Source organism: Hylobates moloch, unplaced genomic scaffold, assembly GCF_009828535.3.
Source record: "Hylobates moloch isolate HMO894 unplaced genomic scaffold, HMol_V3 SCAFFOLD_19, whole genome shotgun sequence".
Lineage (NCBI taxonomy): Eukaryota > Metazoa > Chordata > Mammalia > Primates > Hylobatidae > Hylobates > Hylobates moloch.
The window spans coordinates 51417273-51439888 of record NW_026652294.1 but is presented as its reverse complement, the minus strand read 5'-3'; the positions used below and the strand labels follow the sequence as shown (position 1 = coordinate 51439888).

At 40.0% G+C, this 22616-nt stretch overlaps 1 protein-coding gene across 5 annotated transcripts in view; it reads left to right on the top strand.

Moving 5' to 3' along the window:
- The window catches only part of TEK (TEK receptor tyrosine kinase), a 125125-nt gene that overhangs the window by 76169 nt on the left and 26340 nt on the right, over positions 1 to 22616 (top strand). For 4 of the 5 annotated variants that reach the window (XM_032137824.1, XM_032137825.2, XM_032137823.2 and 1 more), the window contains 6 exons: positions 2225 to 2376; positions 4260 to 4404; positions 9288 to 9449; positions 11260 to 11394; positions 16064 to 16348; positions 21533 to 21832. In XM_032137824.1, the coding sequence (XP_031993715.1) occupies positions 2225 to 2376; positions 4260 to 4404; positions 9288 to 9449; positions 11260 to 11394; positions 16064 to 16348; positions 21533 to 21832 (1179 nt within the window). The remainder of the gene's footprint in view (positions 1 to 2224; positions 2377 to 4259; positions 4405 to 9287; positions 9450 to 11259; positions 11395 to 16063; positions 16349 to 21532; positions 21833 to 22616) is intronic. The other variant, XM_032137826.2, reaches the window with a different exon arrangement.

The window sequence follows — 22616 nt, the reverse complement described above, 5'->3', positions numbered from 1 at the left end:
ATAGACTAGTATCAATATATATTTTATGCCTTCATGACATACCTTTTTCTTAATTTTTTGGTATTTCTAGGCTACACAGTTTGTCTGTGAGTTTTTTCAAATTATCCTAAATCTCCAAAAAATTTTCCAATATATTTATTGAAAAAAATCCACGTCAGTGGACCCATGCAGTTCAAGCCTGTATTGTTCAAGGGTCAACCATATCTTCTGTCTCTGTAGATTGCCTGTTCTTGACATTTTATATGCTGTAAACAAGATCGTATAATGTGTCGTCATTTGTGACTAGCTTCATTTGCCACACCTTTTTTGAGGTTTATCTGTGTTGTGGCACGTATCAGTACTTCATTCTTTTTTATTTCTCACCATCTGTTATTATAAAGAAAAAAAGTTTGGATCACAGCCACCTCTATTCACTTATAGTATGTCATCTGTCGCTGCTTTTGTACTACAAGGGCAGAAAACATGGCTTGCAAAGCTGACTATATTTGCTCTCTTTGCAGAAAATGTTTGCTATCCACTGCCCTAGAATATACTTTTTAAAATTAAAAGAAGCAGACATATGTATTTTCAAACTTAAATAATAAATATGTGTTGCTTTTTCAATCATATAAATATAAATGCCATTGAAATAAATACATATCCAGTGAAATCTACACTCATAATAATACAGCTATGGCCTTTTTTTCTGTTACTTTTGGAAATCAGAACAAATATTGGGAGTGGGGGTGGGATGCCAGTAAGTGTTTTCTCAAAGTCTTTAAACTTTATATTTTTTATTCTTTTGCCAAGCCTGGACTTTACTACGGGGCAGGAATCAGGGAGTGGTTAGAAAGGGAAGGAAATGCCACGGGGCTACTAGGGGATTGTATTGAACGCGGGCAGCTAACAAGTTTAAGGATTTGAATTTTGTGCTTTGTTCCTTCCTGTCTGTTCCCTACTGCTGATGCTGCAAAAGGAGCGCATTCTGATGGGAGAATCTAAGACAGGTTAACCAGGGTGCAACTAGGGCTTTCAGAGAGTAGCTCCCTTCCCAGATTCCACTTTAGCCCAGCACATCCACCTTCACCCCCACCCAACTTCAGAAAATACAAGGGGACGATGAAGGAAAGAAATGCTTTAAAAGTGTCAAAACATGTTTTCCAATTCCTATTCAAATAGCTACTTAGGCTGAAAAATTTGGCACGTTTTCCATAATCTTTCCAAGTTTACAGATGTATCAAGGAATAACCTTGTAAGTATTAAACCTCTTTCCCTTCTCCTCCACACCTTTACCCATTTCATTCTAGGTTTGAGAAGTAGGATATCAGTACAAAACATCATTATTGACCCCGCCTCTTCCCACCACCGATAAGAAACAGTCTGTAGTTACTGCTGCTCTGAGGGCACCTCTATCACCTACATTGTTTACTGAGTGTTGGACAATTTTCAAACATGTCTCACATTCAATTACAAATAGTCCACAGTTCCCTGAGTCCCTGTGGTTCAGAATAAAATTGGTATATTTCAGGGTTATTCATTCTGTACTATGTAGATATTAGGCAAGAAAACCTGACACCATTACCTTTATTGACACCACAGACATTTTTCCTTCTTTCAATATTGGCAGCAACATTTTTGATTTGGCTGTTGAGTAGATATTGATTTGGGGAAGTTATATTCCACTTCTTTGATGTACTTCTTTGGTGAGCAACTTTCTTCACCTTTTCCTCTTAGTTATTTGCTATTTGCAGACTTCCCAGTGCATGAGACATCTCTCACATATCTCAACTGAGGACAGTGCTGTTGAACAGCAATACCATTGGGTTATTTGATGAGTGGAGGAAGAACTAGTTTTTTTTTTGTTGTATTTTTGTAATCATTCATGTAAAAAGAGGGGGATTGAACAGCAAAGTCTAGGGAAGATATGGCCATGATAATCACTTTAATATTGAGACTGTTCCTTTCTGGTCCATGAAAGGAGCACAGCCTCATGGCGAAGAGCGTGGACTCTGGATTTATAAAGATCTGAGTCTGAATCTGGGCTGTGAGCCTCTGTCTCCTCATCCATAAAATGGGAGACCACAATATCATCCACATCACAGGTGTCTTATGTGATGACAAAACAATAAAATATTTGCAAAGTTCTTGCCCAATGCATGACTTACTAAAGTAACTATTTTTATTATTACTACTGCTGCTGGCTCTGTTAAATATTAGATTTCACAGTGCTGTTTTCTTCCTTCAGGCATACCAAGGATGACCCCAAAGATAGTGGATTTGCCAGATCATATAGAAGTAAACAGTGGTAAATTCAATCCCATTTGCAAAGCTTCTGGCTGGCCGCTACCTACTAATGAAGAAATGACCCTGGTGAAGCCGGATGGGACAGTGCTCCATGTAAGAGCCATTCTTAAACCATGAGATGCTTCAGTGTAGTAATCACCCCACTAAATGATAGATACCATTCAGTGCTTTTATCCTCCTAGGCTAGTGTGTTGTTGGCTTTGATAAAATGCCCTGTTCCCGGAGAGGCAGAACTGACTCACTGCAGCCTCACTGATTTCCTCTGTTGGCCAGTACTGCAGTGCAAGGTTGGGAATGTGCCCCCCGTGGAACTGACAGAGCTGAGTGCCAAGGATGGCACACATCCTGCAGGACTGTCCAGCTAGTATGGGGAGAAGTATGTGTCAATCTGTGCAAAGCTTTGCTCTCACAGTGTCCCCATATCTCTAACCACTCATATCAGGAGAGTAAGGTGGTGTTGCAACCCATGAATCAGCAGATTTACGTGCTACCAGATGCAACCAGGACATGGAGTTTTGATGACCGGTCCACTCCTATTACGCTCTTTGGAGCAGCAGTTAGGGGAGCATAGAAGAGGAGAGTTCCCCAGTTCTGAAACTACAATCCACGGGATCCCTTAGGTCTGCATGCATTCCTTGGGTTTCTCCCCACCTCTTCCCTTTGCCCTCATTGCTGATGCTCACCCATGGTTAGGTAATATCACAGCAGTTCTTTTTAGTTTAAAAGGATCAAGCTACTTTTCGAACATGCTTTCCTTCTCTCTCCCAACTATACCAAATGCAGCAGAGACAGGAGCCACCCCAAATTTCTCTTGTGTTGAAAGTGATCCTTAGGGTATTGATGTATTTTTTAATCTAAAAATTTAGAAATACTTATTATCCTATTTTTCTATCAAAGATGACCAAAATTAGCTTGACCAGAGGCAGGTATGAGTGACCTTCTGAGGGAAGAATATGTAGAATGTACCATTACTAGGGTCCACGTTTCAGTGTCCCTGATTCCACTCAAACAGCCCATCAGGTAGAAGAAGCCAATTGATGGCTTCCAAAATCTTGTTGGCTTTTTCATGAGTTAATGAAAGTAATGGCTACTATGTAGTAAGGTTGACCATAACTATATGTAACTTCTTACTTAACATTGCCTAGTCTCTCTCTCTCTCTCTCTTTTTTTTTTTTTTTTTTTTTTGCGGAAGTGGGAACTGGCTGGATGAAGTTAAGTAACTAAGGAATTGGTCAAAAATGGCAAAGAGGCCAGATATGGTGACTCATGCCTGCAATCCCAGTGCTTTGGAAGCCTGAGGTGGGAGGATCACTTTAGGCCAGAAATTCGAGACCAGCCTGGGCAACACAGCAAGACCCCATCTCTTAAAAAATAAAAAAAAGAATTAGCTAGACATGGTGGCATATATCTGTAGTCCCAGCTACTTGGGTGAGGTGGGGGGATCACTTAAGGCCAGGAGTTTGGGGCTGCAGTGAACTATGATCACTCAACTGCACTCCAGCCTGAGCCACGGAACAAGACTTTGTTGTCTCTCAAAAAAAAAAATGGCAGAGGTCCGTCTATCTTCAGAACCCTGGATTTTTCCAGTACTCCACACTTGACAGCCTCTCAAACACTCAGGAAGTCACTTTGTCCTCCCACACAGCCATCTCTGTGTTAGATAGGAAATGAACAAATCTTACGAGGAGTAGTTTAAAAGAAATCCTGCTTCAGGTGTCTTGCTTGTAAGTGTTTACTCCGTACTCCCAAACACACAAATACAACAGCAGGATCTGACAGGGCATCAATCCAAAATAAACTTTCAGGGCTACTACAATAGCTTTGGAAATAAGCCAATAATTATATTAGCATTACATTTAGCTTCTTGATCTCTCCTAGGAAACTTCTTATTAAACAATGAGATGGGGTCAGTGTTATGGACCTTTGTGTTTATGCCTCCCTAGAAGTTTTTATTTTTTTGTATTTGACCTTTTCAGCCAAAAGACTTTAACCATACGGATCATTTCTCAGTAGCCATATTCACCATCCACCGGATCCTCCCCCCTGACTCAGGAGTCTGGGTCTGCAGTGTGAACACAGTGGCTGGGATGGTGGAAAAGCCCTTCAACATTTCTGTTAAAGGTAAGTTCATTTTCCAGAAAAAGGGATTGTGTCCTTGATGCACTATGTTTTTGTATTGCTGCTTCTAGACAGAAATGTATGTGACCACTAAAATACCTTTGGGGTAACTTCCAGGGTACTAAGCCTTTAAAAAATTATATGCATGAAACTAGAGTGAAGAAATTAAGAGTATGAACTGTGGAGTCACACAGCCCCAGGTTTGATTTTGTCCCTAACAGCTCATAATCTTCTGGGTGGCCTTGACCAAATGAAGTTACCTTTTTGAGTCTCTCTCTATTTGTAAATGAAGCATAATTTAGGTACCTCTTAGGGTTATTGTGAAGCCTTGTTAAACACATAAAATACTTGGAGTTGTGTCTGGCACAACATATCTGGTAGTGATTATATTTCAAAAGAAGGTTAGCATTGCCGTTGTGACTTCCTATTCATTATTGTAGAGAATTATTTGGAGAATCCCTATTTTGAGGATTACTCACTTAATAAGAAGCCCAGGCTATGCTATATAATTAACATGAATGTCTTTTAACATTCAGGGCTGTGGGCATTTTTCCTGCTATAAATTAGTATTTCAAAATTCAAATTAATCTGAGTGTCTGTGTGTAGATTTGTGGCTTGAGTGGAAGAACTAAAATGGAGGTAAGTCCACGTTAACTTGGCTGGTGTACATAGCTACAGCAAGGAATTTTAAACCCGCAAGTTACTTATGCACCTGTTTAGACAAGAATACCTAACAGCTCTCTGGCATATATTCTAGGAAAGGCACTCGGCCTAGATTACTTGTAATTTCTGATACATTGTAAATGCTCTGTAAATAGTTGCTATCCTGTATTGTTTAGAGAATAATGACAAGAAAGAAAGTCTGTACATGTTCAGACACAATTTGTTTTCTGAATATTTTTGTTCCACAGTTGGCTGATCCACAGATGTGAACCCACAGATACAAAGGGTCAACTTTATACAGTGTAAGATTGTAAGCACAAATCTTAGTATTAAACCTGGATCTCCTGACCCCAAACCCAGCACTATCTCTTCTGGACCATTTTGCTTTCTGAGTCTCATGTGTTACAGAGGAGGAGACTGTGAGGTGACCAAAGTTGATCTGTATTTGGCCCCCTTGCGTTACTTCATTAGTAATCTCTTGAGAGATCCCAGAGGCAACTTCTATAAATGAAATGCTGTAAATACTCAGAACACAATCTATTTTTTAAAGGCCAATAACAACAGTAGCATAAATGCAACCCCACAGATTTGGATTCTGTGCCCTGAGAATCCATATGAACCACCTCAGAATCCTCCTTCTTCTTATTACTTTTGGTTATAGGAAACAGCCCAAATCTGTTTTATTTGGTAGAACATTCACATGTTCAGGATAATTTCTTGCATCTTGCATGTTCTTGGAAGAAAGGAAATGATATGCAGACAAGAAAAATCACCCTACTTTTAAGCTTCTGGGAATGTTTGCTACCCATGGACATACGTCCAAAACAAACCATGTGGTGAATACACAGAAGAGTCACTGGGTCTAGTTTTTAGTGTGTAGTGACAGACACAGCACACAACATCAATGTGTAGAAGCATCTCCAGTTCTAAGTCACTGCCGTCTCTTTGCTGTCACATTGACTGGCAGCCATAAAATGTAAATAGCCATTAGGGAATTTAATCAATTTAATCAGCATCTTTTATTATAGTATTTACGAAAACAGATACTAGGCTTTAACACCAGTGTACATATTGGTACAGTCACTTTGGAAAACTGGCAACATGTATTAAACCTAAACATTTACTTACCCTGTGAACCAGCAATTCCACCCCTAGGTATATGCTCAAAAGAATGGCTGTATTATGTTCAAAATAGACATCTTGAAGAATGCTCAGAGCAGTTGTATTCATAGTAGCCCCAAACCGAAATTAACTCAAATGTCCATCAACATTAGAAAGGATACACAAATCACAAATTATAGTATATTCATATGTATTAGTTTGCTAGGGCTGCCATAACAAAATACTACAGGCTGAGTGGCTTAAGCAACAGGAATTTATTTTCTTATAATTCTGGAGGCTACAAGTCCAAGATCAAGGCATCAACAGAGTTTATTTCTTCTGCAGCTTCTCTCCTTGGCTTGTAGATGGCCATTGTCTCCCTGTATCTTCACAGGGAGATTAAATTAGGACACAGGTACAGGGTCTTCCCTTTGTACCTGTGTCCTAATTTAATTTTCTTATAAGGACAGCAGTCATATTGGATTATGGCACACCCTAATAAACTTATTCTAAATTAATTACTTCTTTAAAGGCCTTATGTCCAGATACGGTTACATCCGGAGGTACTAGGGGTTAAGACTTTCATGTGTGATTTGGGGGGAATACAATTTAGCCCATAAAATCATGCAGAGGAATATTAAACAGTAATAAAAAAGAATTTCTGCAACAGTATGGATGAATCTTGCAAACACGATAACCAGTGAAAGAAAGTACATGCTTTATGATTCCATTTATATAAAGCTAAAGAACAGGCAATACTAATCTTTAGTCACAGAAGTCAGAATAGTAGCTACCTCTGGGTAGAGGATATTGACTGGAAAAGGGCACACAGGTGCCTTCTGGAGGGCTGGGAATATTCTCTATCTTAATCTGAGTGGTGGTTACATGGGTGTACACATAGGTAAAATCCCTTGAGCTAAATACACTTAAGATATTTGCACTTTACAATATGTATGTTCCATCTCCGTAAAAATGATTAAAAGGCAAAAAATAAAATGGTAGATTACTAAGAGGAAGCCTTTGTACAATTTTTAAGCCCTCATAAAAGTATCACAGACTGACATTAATGGCTGTAATAAAATGTGCATCTGCTGGTTTAAAGGGGTGGCCTTATTTTATCACACAAGGAAAGCATTACTTGAACAAATTTACTTCAAGCACTGCCCTCCTTTCTAGCATAAGTGAAATACGTACTCAGACTTATCTAACTTAATATTGGCATGATCTGCCTCCAGTTAGGGGATACTGCTTCTTACTGGCTTTATTATCCTGACCTTGGACAACTTCCTAAGTCGTCGCTTAGTCAATAGAATTTACTTTAGGCCTATTATATTTCAGCCCCTGTTTTAGGCACTGGGAATAGAGCAGTGAATAATACAGGGGGAAAAAAACTCATCATGGAGCTTACATTCCCACAGGGAGATAAACAGTGAGCAAATAAATAAGTAAAATGTACAGTTCACTAAAATGCTGAGTGTCTTGGAGAAAATTAAAGCAGAAATGGGGGTAGAGAATGCTGGGGCAGGGCTGGAGTGATGACTGTAATTTTAAATAGGGTAGTCAAGCCTTTTTGAGAAGATATTTGAGCAAAGACTTGAAGGTCATTTCTAAGGAAGGTGAGCCAAAGCATTGAGACAGAAAGAAAAAGAAAAATTACTGAACATTGCAATGTCCTCTGAAATCGGAAAGGTTCTGCATTGTATAATACACACTCTTGGGGAGGAAAAACAAAACGAGTTACGCATTTCTAAGAAGGCTGGGCCAAGGGAACTATAGAGCTCATTGGAAATTCACTTCACAAACAATAATTCAGCACCTAGTCGGTGCTGGTGAACAAACTACACGGTCTTTGCCCTAATGGAATTTAGAGTGTAGTGTGGTGTTTCACAACCTTTTTATTATCATCCCACTAAGGAGCTCTTTTAGAAATTTTATTCCAGAACTCTCCCTCATCACCATAAAATTTTATTATCACAGATGGACTTTATATCTCTTTATGTACTATGGCTCTTCGGTGGGCTGCAACCCATTGTAATATCTAAAATTTTTGCATCCTCCAAGAACCAGTTTTCATTGTTTTGGGGGCATTGTCATCCCCATTGAGAATACGTGGTCTTTGAGATGGGGAGATTGTTTTAGATTATCTGAGTGGACCCACTCCAATCCCTTGAGTCATTAGAAGTAGAGAAACTTTCCTGACAATAGTCAGAGATGCGGTGGTCAAAGAAGGATCAGAGAGGCCTGATGTTGTGGACTTTGAAGGGATCGGAAGGAGCCTTGAGCCAAGGAATGCAGGTGGTCTCTAGAAGCTAGAAAGAGCAAGGAAACAGATTATCTCCTAAGCCTCCAGAAAGGAATACAGCCTTGCTAATGCCTTAATTTTAGCACAGTGAGACCCGTGTCTGACTTCTGACTTCTAGAACTATAATGAATTTGTGTTGTTTGGCTGAAAGAGAGAGATAGATATATATAGAGAGAGAGAATGAATTATGATCTAGCAGAAAGACCAATATCAAATAATCATACTACAAAGAGTCATAAACTCTGAAAATCACCATGAAGGAAAAGTAGAGGTTCTGTGAAAGTATACAATACCTTAATTCAGTTTCTATGATAGCCGCCTGTGAAATATTCACATCAGAGCTAAGAATTAACTGGGAGAATAATGGCAGGTGGAGCATTCCTTGCAGAAGAGAGACATCCACAATCAATCTAAAGAAAGGAGGTTCGTGCTTTGTTAGTTGCATGAAGTGAAAGGTCAGTGGGACTGGAGGGTACTAGGTGAGGGGAAGAGGAAGCTGGAGAGTGGGCAGGGGCTTAATCACTCAAGGCCTGGCTGGTCATGGTATGAATTTTTGATTTTATCCTACATGTGATGAGAATCCACTGAAGGGTCTTGAGCAAAGGGGCACATTTATTTTAAGGAAGCACTTTGAGGATAATGGATTGGGGAAGCAAAAGCAAAGCAGAGAGCTTAGAGAGCGGGTGATCTCACTGAGTCTGGGCAGAAAACTTTAAGAGGACTTTGTTGGACATGTTAAACACATCTTCTACCTCTACCTAAGAACAATCATAAAACCTCAAAGCCGAAGGACTAATCTGCCTTCTGAAATTGTATTTAGTTCTTCCAAAGCCCCTGAATGCCCCAAACGTGATTGACACTGGACATAACTTTGCTGTCATCAACATCAGCTCTGAGCCTTACTTTGGGGATGGACCAATCAAATCCAAGAAGCTTCTATACAAACCCGTTAATCACTATGAGGCTTGGCAACATATTCAAGGTAAGCTTTGGACAGGATAGACGCCAGCTGGGGATGTGGCACCAGGAGAATTATTTTTCTCCAAATCTAGAAATTCCCTTCTCTCTGCCTCAATCCTCTACACTAAGGTGGTGGCTGTTGTAGAGGTTTCCATTTCAGAGTATTCAAGAGAGAGTGCAGGGGGCCTCTGAGCTCTGGGGCTAATTTTCTGAAGTCACTGTGTGCTCTGGAACACAGAACCAGCTCACACCATGAGTTACTATCTATATCAATATTTCTTTCTGGATCTCCAGTCCTGTTTTTAATTATTCTATCTTGGCTGGTCATGGGGAAAGACACTTGTTTACGCCATGAATATGGTAGCAGGAAAGTCCAGAGCCTGCTGGAAGGGCAGAGAGGCTTAATCTCCCTAAATCCTGGGGGTGATTGTTGCTGCTGTATTGAGTTGTTTATTCCTTTTCTCATTTCATGTCTTGCCCTGTCCTGCAGACTCTTAACACAGAGAGATTTTTAAAGGAATTTGAACCTGCAAAGTTTGGGCTGTGGCAGACTGGAATGGGCTCGGGGGAGGACAAGGACCAGCAAAGAGAGCTACAGGTCCCTCCCCTAACTTCCTGAAAGAAAAGAATAATTGAACAAAATGTGACAAAATGCCAAAAGTTCATGAAAACAGTTGAATTTATTTTGAAACACAAATTACAATTAATATTTGTTGTATGATAATGTAAAATCACAATTTTAAAAAGCAAAGACAGCATTACCAGTGACCATGCTGCTTCAATTGGACCATGCTGTAAAAAGACCTGCCACTAACGTGCTTCTAGACAGCATGTCCTCCTCCGCCCATACTTTTGTCTTACTATGCCTATGATTTCCTTAAAATGACCCTCTATTCACTATGTGGAGATAATTAAGAAAACTATGGAAAAAAAAAAAAAAAGAGAAGAGGAGGAGGGTTTTGGGCTGAATAACACTGGCTGACCTGGGTAGACCGGATAAAATGGTATTATTACTGAGTCCTTCACATACTATTGTAGATTCTATCAAAATTCAGAATTCCAGGGATGTCAGGCTGATTTGCTGAATTGCTGTTTCCAACATCAATGGAAGGTCTTTTGCTGTCATATGGTGGTAATAATCCATCACCTTTTTCTACAAGTGGACATCCACAAAGTGGTCTTCTAAGAACTGTTAAACACATCCCAGTTTTTTTCTTACCAAGTAGGAGTTTATCATATGATAAGGCAGAAATTTATCTTGGCAATATCCACGGAGAAACAGAGGCTGACTGAAGCAAGTCGGTAAGGAGAAAAGAGACAGACGCCATTTGTTTATGGGTACTATTTTCAAGGACTTCAGAATGCTTCATTGTAATAGTCTGACCATTACAAATCAGTTTTCTGGTCATTTTGAGCAAACCCCCTAAGCATCTTTTTCTCTTGATAGCTTGATTGCAATCAGTGTACATACTTGAAAACAGTAGCAGTTAAACTATTTTATTCTAATCGAGTATTCCCCAATCTGGTATTCCATATAGAAGATTTGTGAGGTTTTAGTCTACAAATGAAAAGACAAAAGCACCAGAGCAGAAATGTGTAAGTGGCACAGAAATACACACTTTAATGTGTACATTGTAACCTGGAAACATTTCAAAAGCCTAATTTTCCTCATATTAGGAAGGATGAGGCCTTGAAGATGGAATTGCCTCTCTGTTTCACTAAGACATAGTTTTGAAAACCGAAAATTAGTTCACATCACAATAACAACAACCCCGGCTTAAGGAATGTAAGAGAATGCCAACTTAAGTTTCCTGGACGTTTTCTCTTCTCAGTGACAAATGAGATTGTTACACTCAACTATTTGGAACCTCGAACAGAATATGAACTCTGTGTGCAACTGGTCCGTCGTGGAGAGGGTGGGGAAGGGCATCCTGGACCTGTGAGACGCTTCACAACAGCTTCTATCGGTCAGTGGAAGCCAACAGGCATTTATTCATGAGCTGGGTGGGAGGGGGAGGAAGGGGAAAGAGGAAGGAAGACCAGGAAGGGTGGTGGTGGGTGAGTGGGTGGGTGGGGATGGAGGTGGCAGGAGTTTGCTTTTGAATGGGTGGGAAAGTGACAGGAAGGCTAGCAACTTCAAGCCAAACTGTTCCTTTATTTGGGGTTGGACTCCTGGTCTGTCTCCCTGGGAGAGGAGGTCTGCAGTACTCTGCAGGGACAGAGAAGGAAGCAGATGAGCCTTCAGGAAGGCAGGGCCTCCCCTAGGAGCTGGGATTTACACAGCAGCAACTGTGCTGAGCTTCGGCTCCTGCATCTTACCACTGGCTTCCTGTTTCCATCTTAAGGGCCCAGACCAGGCTCTTGCCACAGGCATATTTCAGAAGTCCCAGTTTATTTATTTTCAAAAATAATTTCCAATTTTTCAAAGTAATTCATGTGCAGAGTCATGACATCAAATAGAATAAGAAGCTTTTATCTAAAGAACAGCATTCCCCTGCTCCACCCTCCACCTCCCAGTCCTGCTTCCTATAGGTAGCCACTTTCATCTCCTTAAGCTATTTCTTATATTTACCTCCCTTTTCTAAATCAGTGGTTCTCAAACCTAAGTGTCCATCAGAATCACTCAGAGAGTTTGTTAAAAGATATTTCTGGGCCTCATCCCCAGAGTTTCTGATTCAATGGTTTTGAGGTGAGGATGGGGCCGGGGTTCAATAATTTGCATTTCTAGTAGGTTCCCAAGTGATGCTGCTGGTCCTGGGTCCACATGTTCTAGATAACATGTGTAAAATTATTTCTTGATTTATCAGTGGTGTCTGGTATTGACTGGCCTTCTATTGCATTAATTAACTTTGTGAAGCCTCCTTGATGCTAACCTGACCTCCAGCTTTCTGTTACCCAGGTACCCTCCATTGAAATACTGGAGCGATCTTTTCTAAGGTTCCATTCCTGGTTCTTTGAATTGTTCACTGTGTATAACCATTCTGTTACTATCTCTTGGTCAGTGCTTTATACTTTCAACTTCATATATATTTGATTTATATCACCTAGGAAAGTAAGAATTATCATCTTCCCTATTTTATAGATTGAAAAGTAGAGACTCAGAGTACTTAATAACAGTAAGATGCATCACCATACTAAATCTTCAGGCTTCATATCTTTGTCTTTTAGAGTCAGGATCTTGCTCTGTCACTCAGGCTGGAGTGCAGTGGTTTGATCAACACTCATTACAACCTCTATCTCGTGGGCTCAAGTCATCCTCCCACCTCAGCTTCCTGAGTCGCTGGGACTGCAGGCACACCACCACATCTGGCTACTTTTAAAAATTTTTCTGTAGAGACGGGGTCTTGCTTTGTTGCCCAGGCTGGTCTTAAACTCCTGCCTCAAGCAGTCCCCCAGCCTCGGCCTCTCAAAAGTGTTAGGATTACAGGGATGAGCCACCACTCCCAGTCCAGGCTCCATATCCTTTTGTTTCTCCAATTATTATTTCTACCTAGAATCCCAAAGGCACCAGCTTATTATCCCAGTTCACAAATTTGCCTGTGTTTTACTCCATTTACTACAAGTAGAAGGATATGTTACGATTGAGTGAAAAAACTAGGAAGAACATCCACTTCTCTTCTGCAGAGATTATGCACCCTTCACAGAAATATCCTTCCTTCACACCACCCACCTAGTTTTTATGTTACTAGCAGCATCCTTAAAGAACCAAATGAGACTCAAAAGCTACTCTGAGGCTTATAGAAGCATTACACACAAGTAAGAAATGGCTTCTTGGGGACCCTCCTGGTTGTGAATATAAAAAATAAACCCAGAAACTATATAGAGAGGAAAAAGAGACCTCTACAACCGTGACCCAAGGGATCCCTGATATGTCATCATGTTACTGCTAAAAGGCAAATGGTAGTTAATTCTCTCTCAAGTCACTGTTGGTGAGTCAAAAGGGGAAGGTCATAAACTGACTCAGATGGAAAGTATTTATGGAACAGAACATAAAACACTTCACAGCCCCACACTGTACTGTCTTCAGCCCTCAGAAGATGTTCCAGCCAGGAGGTCTCTCAGAATATTTAAAGTAGTTCTCAGGGGTAGGCGGGAAGGGAATTATTGAAGATTCTTCTTTTCCCATCATTTGAATTTTGCTGATGTTTGCTTTTCGTTTCATCTGGCAATTGCACTGTTTATGTGTGTTGATTGAGATGGTGAAGGCCAGGGAGTCCGGGAGGGGAAGGAAGAGAACACTTTCTGAACATATTGCAGAAAGGGGCAGACAGGGAGGCGTGTGGGGTCATCATGTTCCCAAAAGGAAGGAAAAGGGGAAATGACTATTTATTGAGTTACTCTTCTGTACCAGGCACAGGATTAGGAGGTGTAAATGTATTCTCCAAAATATCAACTCCCCATTCTCCTTTGTCGTTGCAAACCTGCCTAAACCACTCTGGGTGGCTATTTTGGAGGTTAAACTTCAGAGGTTAACAAGAGGAGATGGCATCACCTTTCTCCATTTGCAAAGGTTACAGGGAAAGGGCCATCAGACCTTTTGCATAATGCCAAGAAAATGCATGCCTAGCTGCTGGTTCTCACTAGTCTTAGGGTAGTCAGAACCAGGCTGGTGGGACTTGATTCCCAGTAGATGGAAACAGACCCTTCCTCTCACCTTGAACCAAGAGTAAGAGCAGTGTTTCTCAACCTTTAAAAAAAAAATGTATTGCTCATCCCCAGTGAGCTGTTTCAGATACGTTTGTCCTAGTAGATCCTGCCTCCCGTGAAATTTTAATACCGCAGATATGCTCTATATCTGTTTCTGTATTATGGTCCTTTGTAAACAATTGTGGTAATCTGAAATTTTCTCATACACTAAGAACAAATTTTTTTGCCCCGTAGGAGTGATTGTGTCCCTACTGAGAATGCATGAATTAGAGGATCTCTATCCTACATTTTGGAAGGACTTCATATCTGGAATTTAAAAATCAATTTACTGTTATAAACTGAAAATGCACTATTTCCTCCTTTGTCCAGTGACATAAGACATCTTGAAAGGAGGAAGGGAGGGAGGAAACCAGTGTTAATAGAGCCCCTAACACCTTCCAAGCATTTTCACATCCATTGTCTCACTTATTACTCCTGAGTCTGGAATATGGATATTTGAATTTTATTTTACAGGTGAACTTGGAGAGATTATGACTTTGCCCAGGGTTGCAAAAGTAAAGTGGCATGTTCCTGTCTCTCTGATTTTAAAACCCATATTGCTTCTATTCAGTGATGTCTTGGTAGCCCAGGCTCCTGTGGGTGATTATGGCCAGGCATCACGTAGTCATAGCGGATACCTTGATGTGATCAGAGCAGGAATAGGCCTGGCCCTGCCACCACAGCTGTATGATTTGTGAAATTCTTGCTAAAGGGAAGGAACCCCTAAATTGCTTTACAACGTATTGCTCAAAACGGTAACAAACGGTAAATACTCGCCCATAATCCCATAACCTTGGCAAATCTACTGTTTTGATTTTTATCAGTTTCCTTCCTATCCTTCACCATTGTAGACATAACTTTTACCATGCCTACATGTACTGGAAGTCTTTTTATTGGGCTTTCATACTTTTCCTAGTGATCTATTTTTCCACTGAATGGCTATATCATAATTTATTAAAGCAGTTTCCTATTTTGAGTGTTTAGGTTTCTTCCAATTGTTTGCTATTATAAATAATGTAATGAGTCATTTTCGTAGAAAGAAAGTATCATATGGCCACTTGCTTGTGTTTCTTTGATAGCTTATGAAGTTGTATCTTATTCTAGAAGCCAAGGTTACTCTTAAAAGGTGCCCTTTAGCGCTGTCATTGCCTCCACCCTTGTATTAGTCTGTACTTGCATTGCTAGAAAGAAATACCTGAGACTGGGTAATTTAGAAGAAAAGAGGTTTGGCTTTTTACCAAACCAAACAGTAAAAACAGTAACCATTGGCTCATGGTTCTGCATGCTGTATAGGAAGCATCTGCTTTTGGGGAGGCCTGAGGGAGCTTTTACTCATGGCAGAAGGCAAAGTGGGAGCAGGCACTTTGCATGGTGAAAGCAGGAGCAGAAGAGTGAGGGGGGCGGTGCTATACACTTTTTTTTTTTTTTTTTTACTGTTTCATAATTTATTATTTTTCCATGGAAATTATTTAACATTTTCTGACAAAGTTCCTGTTTATTTTTTATTTTTATTATACTTTAAGTTTTAGGGTACATGTGCACAACGTGCAGGTTAGTTACATATGTATACATGTGCCATGTTGGTGTGCTGCACCCATTAACTCATCATTCAACTTTAGGTATATCTCCTAATGCTATCCCTCCCCCAACCCCCGACAATTGAACAATGAGAACACATAGAAACAGGAAGGGGAACATCACACACTGGGGCCTGTTATATACTTTCAAATGACCAGATTTCATCAGAACTCACTCGGTGTCAGGAGGACAGCACCAAGGGGGATGGTGCTAAACCATTCATGGGAAGTCAACGCTCATCAACCAATCACCTCCCACCAGGCCCCACCTCCAACACTGGGGATTACATTTCAATATGAGATTTGGGTGGGGACACTAATTCAAACTATGTCAGCCATATATAAAAATAATGATTTTTCTGGATTCTCCTAGGACTCCCTCCTCCAAGAGGTCTAAATCTCCTGCCTAAAAGTCAGACTACTCTAAATTTGACCTGGCAACCAATATTTCCAAGCTCGGAAGATGACTTTTATGTTGAAGTGGAGAGAAGGTCTGTGCAAAAAAGTGATCAGCAGAATATTAAAGTTCCAGGCAACTTGACTTCGGTGCTACTTAACAACTTACATCCCAGGGAGCAGTACGTGGTCCGAGCTAGAGTCAACACCAAGGCCCAGGGGGAATGGAGTGAAGATCTCACTGCTTGGACCCTTAGTGACAGTAAGTAATTCATGCTGCTCCAGCCTCATCTGAGCAATAAGGGGCTACCGCCATGCAGACTTAGCTAACATCACTTCAAGACTATTGGAAATTATGAAAGAAAGTTGTGAGAAAAGGCTAATTAGTGCCCCCCACCTAATCATTTTAATAACTTGCAATATATAACATATATTTGGATTTGCAATAATTCAGGCAGGTCTGTGCTAAAATTTACCTTCCCTTGGTGTGCATTTGTTTATTTAGTAAATTAGTAACAAGAAGAAGGTTTTCTAGGGCTTGTTGAACCATTTATGGGGTAGTTTTGAAGAATTATCATATATCTACATGTACACAGATGTCAGTTAATTCCAGATGGGTCTTTCCTAATCATAAAAACCAAATAACTTTGCTTGAAACCCCTTGAAAACAGGTAATTTTAAAAGTTAAAAGATTTATCTAGGAGTAATAAAATCACTTTTTTTCCCCAAAGTATTTTGCATTTCAGGCTTTTCTCTATTTCAGATTGGTCATTTAAAATTAATGGGAATTTCTTGGATTTCTTTGTAGTATTGAAAGTCTATTCATTACTAAGCAGAGGGTTTTATTTTGATTCACTGAAATTAGCACTGTGTGCATTTGGAACCCTTGGAAAGGTAAACTATTTCTTGGCCACACACAACTACCACTGAAGTCAGGATCATGTGGTCTATGGCCTTACCACCCTGAACACGCTGGATCTCATTGATCCTGGAAGCTAAGCAGGGTCAGGCCTGGATGGGAGATTATGTGGTCCCTTGCCAGCTCCCAGAGTCTGAGGCTATCTTTGCAGCTGGTTCTCCACTTCCTCAGGAACAGGTGTGGAAGCTGGCTCAGTGTTTCTTTGGCCACTCTTTTATTGCATCAGTGACTTACGAAACTCTGAATTGTTTGTCAGTGTTTAGGGATTCTTCATATATAATGTTTAATTCTGTGAAATTTCCAAGGTGCAAAATCATGCTAAGAGTAACACAACGAACAATCACATTCCGATCATCCAGAATTAACAACTGTTAACATTTTGTCTTTTGTCATATTTGCTTTCAGCATTTGTTGTTGACTTACGTAATAAACCACTACAGGTGTATCAATATCTCCTGCAACTGTTATCCCTATTCCATTTCTATTCCCCTCTCCCAAGAGACAACCAAAATTATGAGTTTGTTAAGTATATTTTCATTTAATGTTGTATATATATATTTTTGAGACAAGGTCTTGCTCTGTTGCCCAGGCTGGTGAGCAGTGGTGCCATTATGGCTTCTGCAGCCTTGGCTTCCTGGGCCCAAGCAATCCTCCCACCTCAGCCTCCTGAGTAGCTGGGACCACAGGCACATGCCACCACACCTGACTTTTTTTTAAATTTTTTTGTAGAGATGGGATCTCCCTATGTTGCCTAGGCTGGTCTGGAACTCCCGGGCCCAAGCAATCCTCCCGCCTTCGCCTCCCAAAGTGCTGGAATTACAGGCATGAGCCACTGTGCCAAGCCCAGTGTTCTATAATTTTAATATCTCTGAAAGTATACACATGCATACATATCATTCTTCATTTTTTGAATGAACATTATGAATTTTATCCACGTTTACTTAGCTTTGATGCATGTAATTTTAACTTCTGTATAATATTCTATCTTATGAATGTATCTTGTCATTCATCCTCTCCCTTTTAGAGGGAGATGTAGGTTTTTTTCATTTTTTACTATCGTGAACAAAATGCAATGCCCATTCTTACGCATGTCTCCATGTGCATAGACAGGTGTGAGAGTTTTTCTAGGAACAAGTCCGGTGGTGGAACTCATGGGTTGTTTCCCTCTGAAGTGGTCAGTCAGTGTGTACTATGTTCAGGCGTGTATGACAGTGCCATTTTCCTTATACCTATCTCTATGTCTATATCCTTTCCCTATATCACTCGATAGTGTCACACCTTTTTACTTTGCATATCTCAAAAGCAAAATATGGTGCCTCATTGTTCATTTCGATTTTGATTTCCTTGATAGCTAGCAAAGGTGAGCATCTTTTTATGTTAATTGTTCATCTGGATGTCCTCTCTTTTGATATACTTATTGATACCCTTTGCTCATTTGGAATAGGTTGTCTTTCTTACTGATGTGTAAAAATTATTTGTGTAATCTAAATACTTTGTTATGTGTATTGCAAATATATTCTCCTAATCCCTTTATTGTAACCTTGTTTGTGGTGGCTTTTAACCCACAGACACTTGACATTTTGATGCAGTTGGACCTGTCAATATTTGCCTGTGTGATTTATACTTTTTGCATTTTGGAATTATTCCCTATCCCAAGGTCATAAACATATTCTCTGTGTTTTTCCTAGTAGTCCTAGTGTTGTTTTGTGTATTTAGGTCTTTAAGATATAAGAATGTTATTTTGGGGTACAGTATATTTTAATATTTTTATTCACATATGGCATGTCAGTGGTCCCAGTGCCATGTACTGAGTAGTCCCCATGGTGAGTTGTGATGCTTTCTGTATCATATGCCAGGTTCTCATATTCATTTTGCATCTATTTCTGGATGTTCTGTTCTCTTCCATTGATCTGTTTGTTCCTGTACCATTTCCAGTATATTAACTATAGACTTGTGAAATGTCAGTAACTGTGGGATGAATCACTATTTCCTATTTCAAAATTATCTTAGGTGCTCACTCACTATTCTACGTAAGTTTCATCCTCATTAGAATGATACACTCTCAAAATCACACTATCAGTATCATATTTATAGGATTAAACAAAAACTAGTTAATAGTCACTGGGAGTCGACTTGACTTGGATGATTGTATGAAGTTTGATGGAAGGTCAATGCTGGTGGTGGTAGTAGGGACGTGAGATTGGCAGGGTAGGAGTTGATCCCTATAGGGTCAGGAAATCCGAGGAAGGAGGATGTGAATGAGAACATCTCATTTTTACCTGAAACTATTTGTTAATATGCTGTGTTGTCATTGGCTGATCATGTGTGTTCATAAGTAAAATTAATACTGCCAGTTATAAAGTTTGTGTTGGTTTCCAGCCTAGCAATTCCATCTGGTCCAGGGGTAAGAAGTGGAGTGAATTAGATTTGGCGGATCACCCCAATCATATGTTAAAAATAATATATGTGTGTTATGTTTTACTGTTGGAAAACATTTACGTGGGGAGTATCTGACCCTTACAATGACTTTTTGAGGAAGGCAGAGTAAGAATGATTATCACAGTTAACAGATGAGGAACCTGAGGCACAGAGGAGGGTAAGTGACTTGCCCAAAATTATGGAACTAGTATGGCATGGGGATTAGGATTCTAATCCACATTTTAGTTCTATTTTTCCCCCCACCATGCTACAAATGTCTTCCACTTGTCTCTTTGGTTGGGCAACCCACTGCTTCAAAGCAACTATGCTTCTAGAGGTTCTTTAAGTAGTGATATCCCATTTCTAAATTGTTTAAGGTCTGATGAGTGTTTCCTAAAGCATTTTAGAATCTATTTTAGAGTCACCCAGAGAACCTGCTAAAATGTAGATTGCTGGGTCCAGACCCACTGAATTTAAATCAAAGGTTTATTGAGCTATCCCTAAGAGTTACTCAGGCATAAAATGGATAAGTTGGTAGATGCAAATTTATGATTTTTAGTTGGCACAAAAATTATATTCATTATTTTTCTAACAAGCATCTAAAAGACACTGCTGCTTTTTGTGACAGGCTTAGAAGACCACTGGTTTATGAAGTTGAATTTTTTGAGCCACAGCTATACAAATATTAACTATGCGATCACAGTAATCTGAAAATGTTGGTATTTCTATTACCCCTTCAATCTCCTGTGGGAAGAAAGGCTATTGGATATTTTTATAAAAATATACAAAAGACTTGGTACTGGATGTAAAGAAAGTTAAGACATACTGTTGATTAATTGTGATTTTTGGATATTGTACCATCTGCTAGACATAGAACATAACAATCAGATTTGGAAGGTTTTAAATCCAATACCTAATTCTCATAAATTGCCATAGTCCCCTAAAGAGTAACAAGGGCGAGTCAACATAATGAAAAGAAGAAATTTAAAATAGAAAGGATGTACCTTGAGATACTTCTCAAAGGTTCTAATTTGTTTATAAGCAGTAACTTTCATGTGGAAAAACAATGGTGTATGGAATGAAACAGCCTATGTCTACTATTCGCCTACTGGGACGAGTACGAACCCCTTAAACTTTCGAAGTCTCAGTTTTCTCATCTCTAAAATGTGGATAATAAAAATCTCAGTACTGTGGGGTTATACAAGTCAAGAGAGTGTCTGCATGTGGAAGCACATTGTAAATAGCCTCATAAATGTAAGGTACAGTTACTATTAAGGACAAGAGCTCAAATCCATTCTTTTCCTGGATCAAATAGGCTTAGCCTTTATCGGGTCGCGAACTTCCCTTCTAGCCTGTGCCCTTTAGAGTCTGAGTGAGAATGTAGTGATGATGCGGTGTCTGTCATCTTCACATGTGGAAAACCTCAAGGCATCTCTTTCTCATCCTGCCTGTGTCCTTGAATGGAATGTGATTCCACTTTTCCCCAAATCCCTATAATACTTTGTCTACTAGAAGTTATTAGCACATTTTCTCATGTATACACTGACCTGCTTGCTGCTCCATAAATTTAAGGCAAGGACAGACCACGTGACACTAAGACTATATGGACTACACGGCCAGACTGCCAGGAGTTGAATCTTGTTTCTTCTACTTAACAGTAGTGTCACCGTGGCTAAGTCACTTAATCTCTCCAGAGCTCAGCACTTACAGAAAGATTGCTATGAAGAGGAAGCGAGTTAATATATACAAGAGCCTAGATCAATGCCCGCCATATTGTAAGCACTATATAAATGCCAGCCCTCAGAAGCTTTCCATTCTTCCCAGCATCAAAAATAGTAAGTACAGGTTTGTGGAATAACAGAATTTCTAAGGCCTTCATTTACTGTCAAGATGACAAATAGATGATGTGTTGCCATTTCTCTGTCTGTGCCACTCTTTCAAGTCTGCGTGGAGTCCTGTAGCCACTACCAATTGATTGGGATACCATCTGAGGAAACATCTGTTTGCCTTTCATGGTTTATGAGCTGACATGAACTCTATCTCAAAAGCATAATGATCGAAGACATGGTAGTATATCTTAAGTGAATCTTTTTTCTTTTTAATTTCTAGTTCTTCCTCCTCAACCAGAAAACATCAAGATTTCCAACATCACACACTCCTCGGCTGTGATTTCTTGGACAATATTGGATGGCTATTCTATTTCTTCTATTACTATCCGTTACAAGGTTCAAGGCAAGAATGAAGACCAGCACATTGATGTGAAGATTAAGAATGCCACCATCACTCAGTATCAGCTCAAGGGCCTAGAGCCTGAAACAGCATACCAGGTGGACATTTTTGCAGAGAACAACATAGGGTCAAGCAACCCAGCCTTTTCTCATGAACTGGTGACCCTCCCAGAATCTCAAGGTTGGTTGAATGGACAGGTATTTACATAGGATTACTGTGCAGCCCTATAGGCAGCTGGTTTATCAGGACAGGCCTGTGAGATGAAAGCCTATGAAAGGTCAGTGGTTGAATGGACATATACGGAGAGGTCCTTAATATCAAAATGCCTCTGAGAAGGATCCCTGTTCGTCCGTTTTCTATTGTTAAACCTTAGAATAGATCAGTCTATCAGCATACCCCATCCAGCAATCTAAGAAGAAAGCTCTGAGGAATATGAATTTTAACTCCTAGGAGAAAGAAGAATGTGGGAGCTGCTTATAGAAGGCAGGCTATGCAAGAGCTCCAGTAGGAGGCTCCAAGAACCATGCTCCATTCTTCCTCAAACACTCCTTTTTTAGCTTGGATGACACTGTGCAATTCTGAGTCTTCTTCTACTTTACTGATGCAGGTTATTAGGTCTCCATGTCCACCACTAACCCCAACCCCAGAAAGAGTACGTGCTTTGAGCTAGATAGAGATCCTCTCAGGATGCCATACTGGTGCCCACCATTTGTGATTGATAAAGTCTGTTGAGTGTAATTAAGTGAACAAGGGTCCCATGTGGGTGGAGCTGCAGCAAGAGGATTGACTTCAAGTCTGTGCAGAGGCACCTCCCGGCTCTCTGTGTTGTGTACAATGTGTGCCAGAGAATGTAGATGGAGGCACGTTAGAGGCAAGTTTTGAAAATTTATGATTTGGATTACAGTCTGTTTTTAAAGAAAATACTATAACTAAATCTGAAAACTTCTTGGTTCTCTTGGAGGAT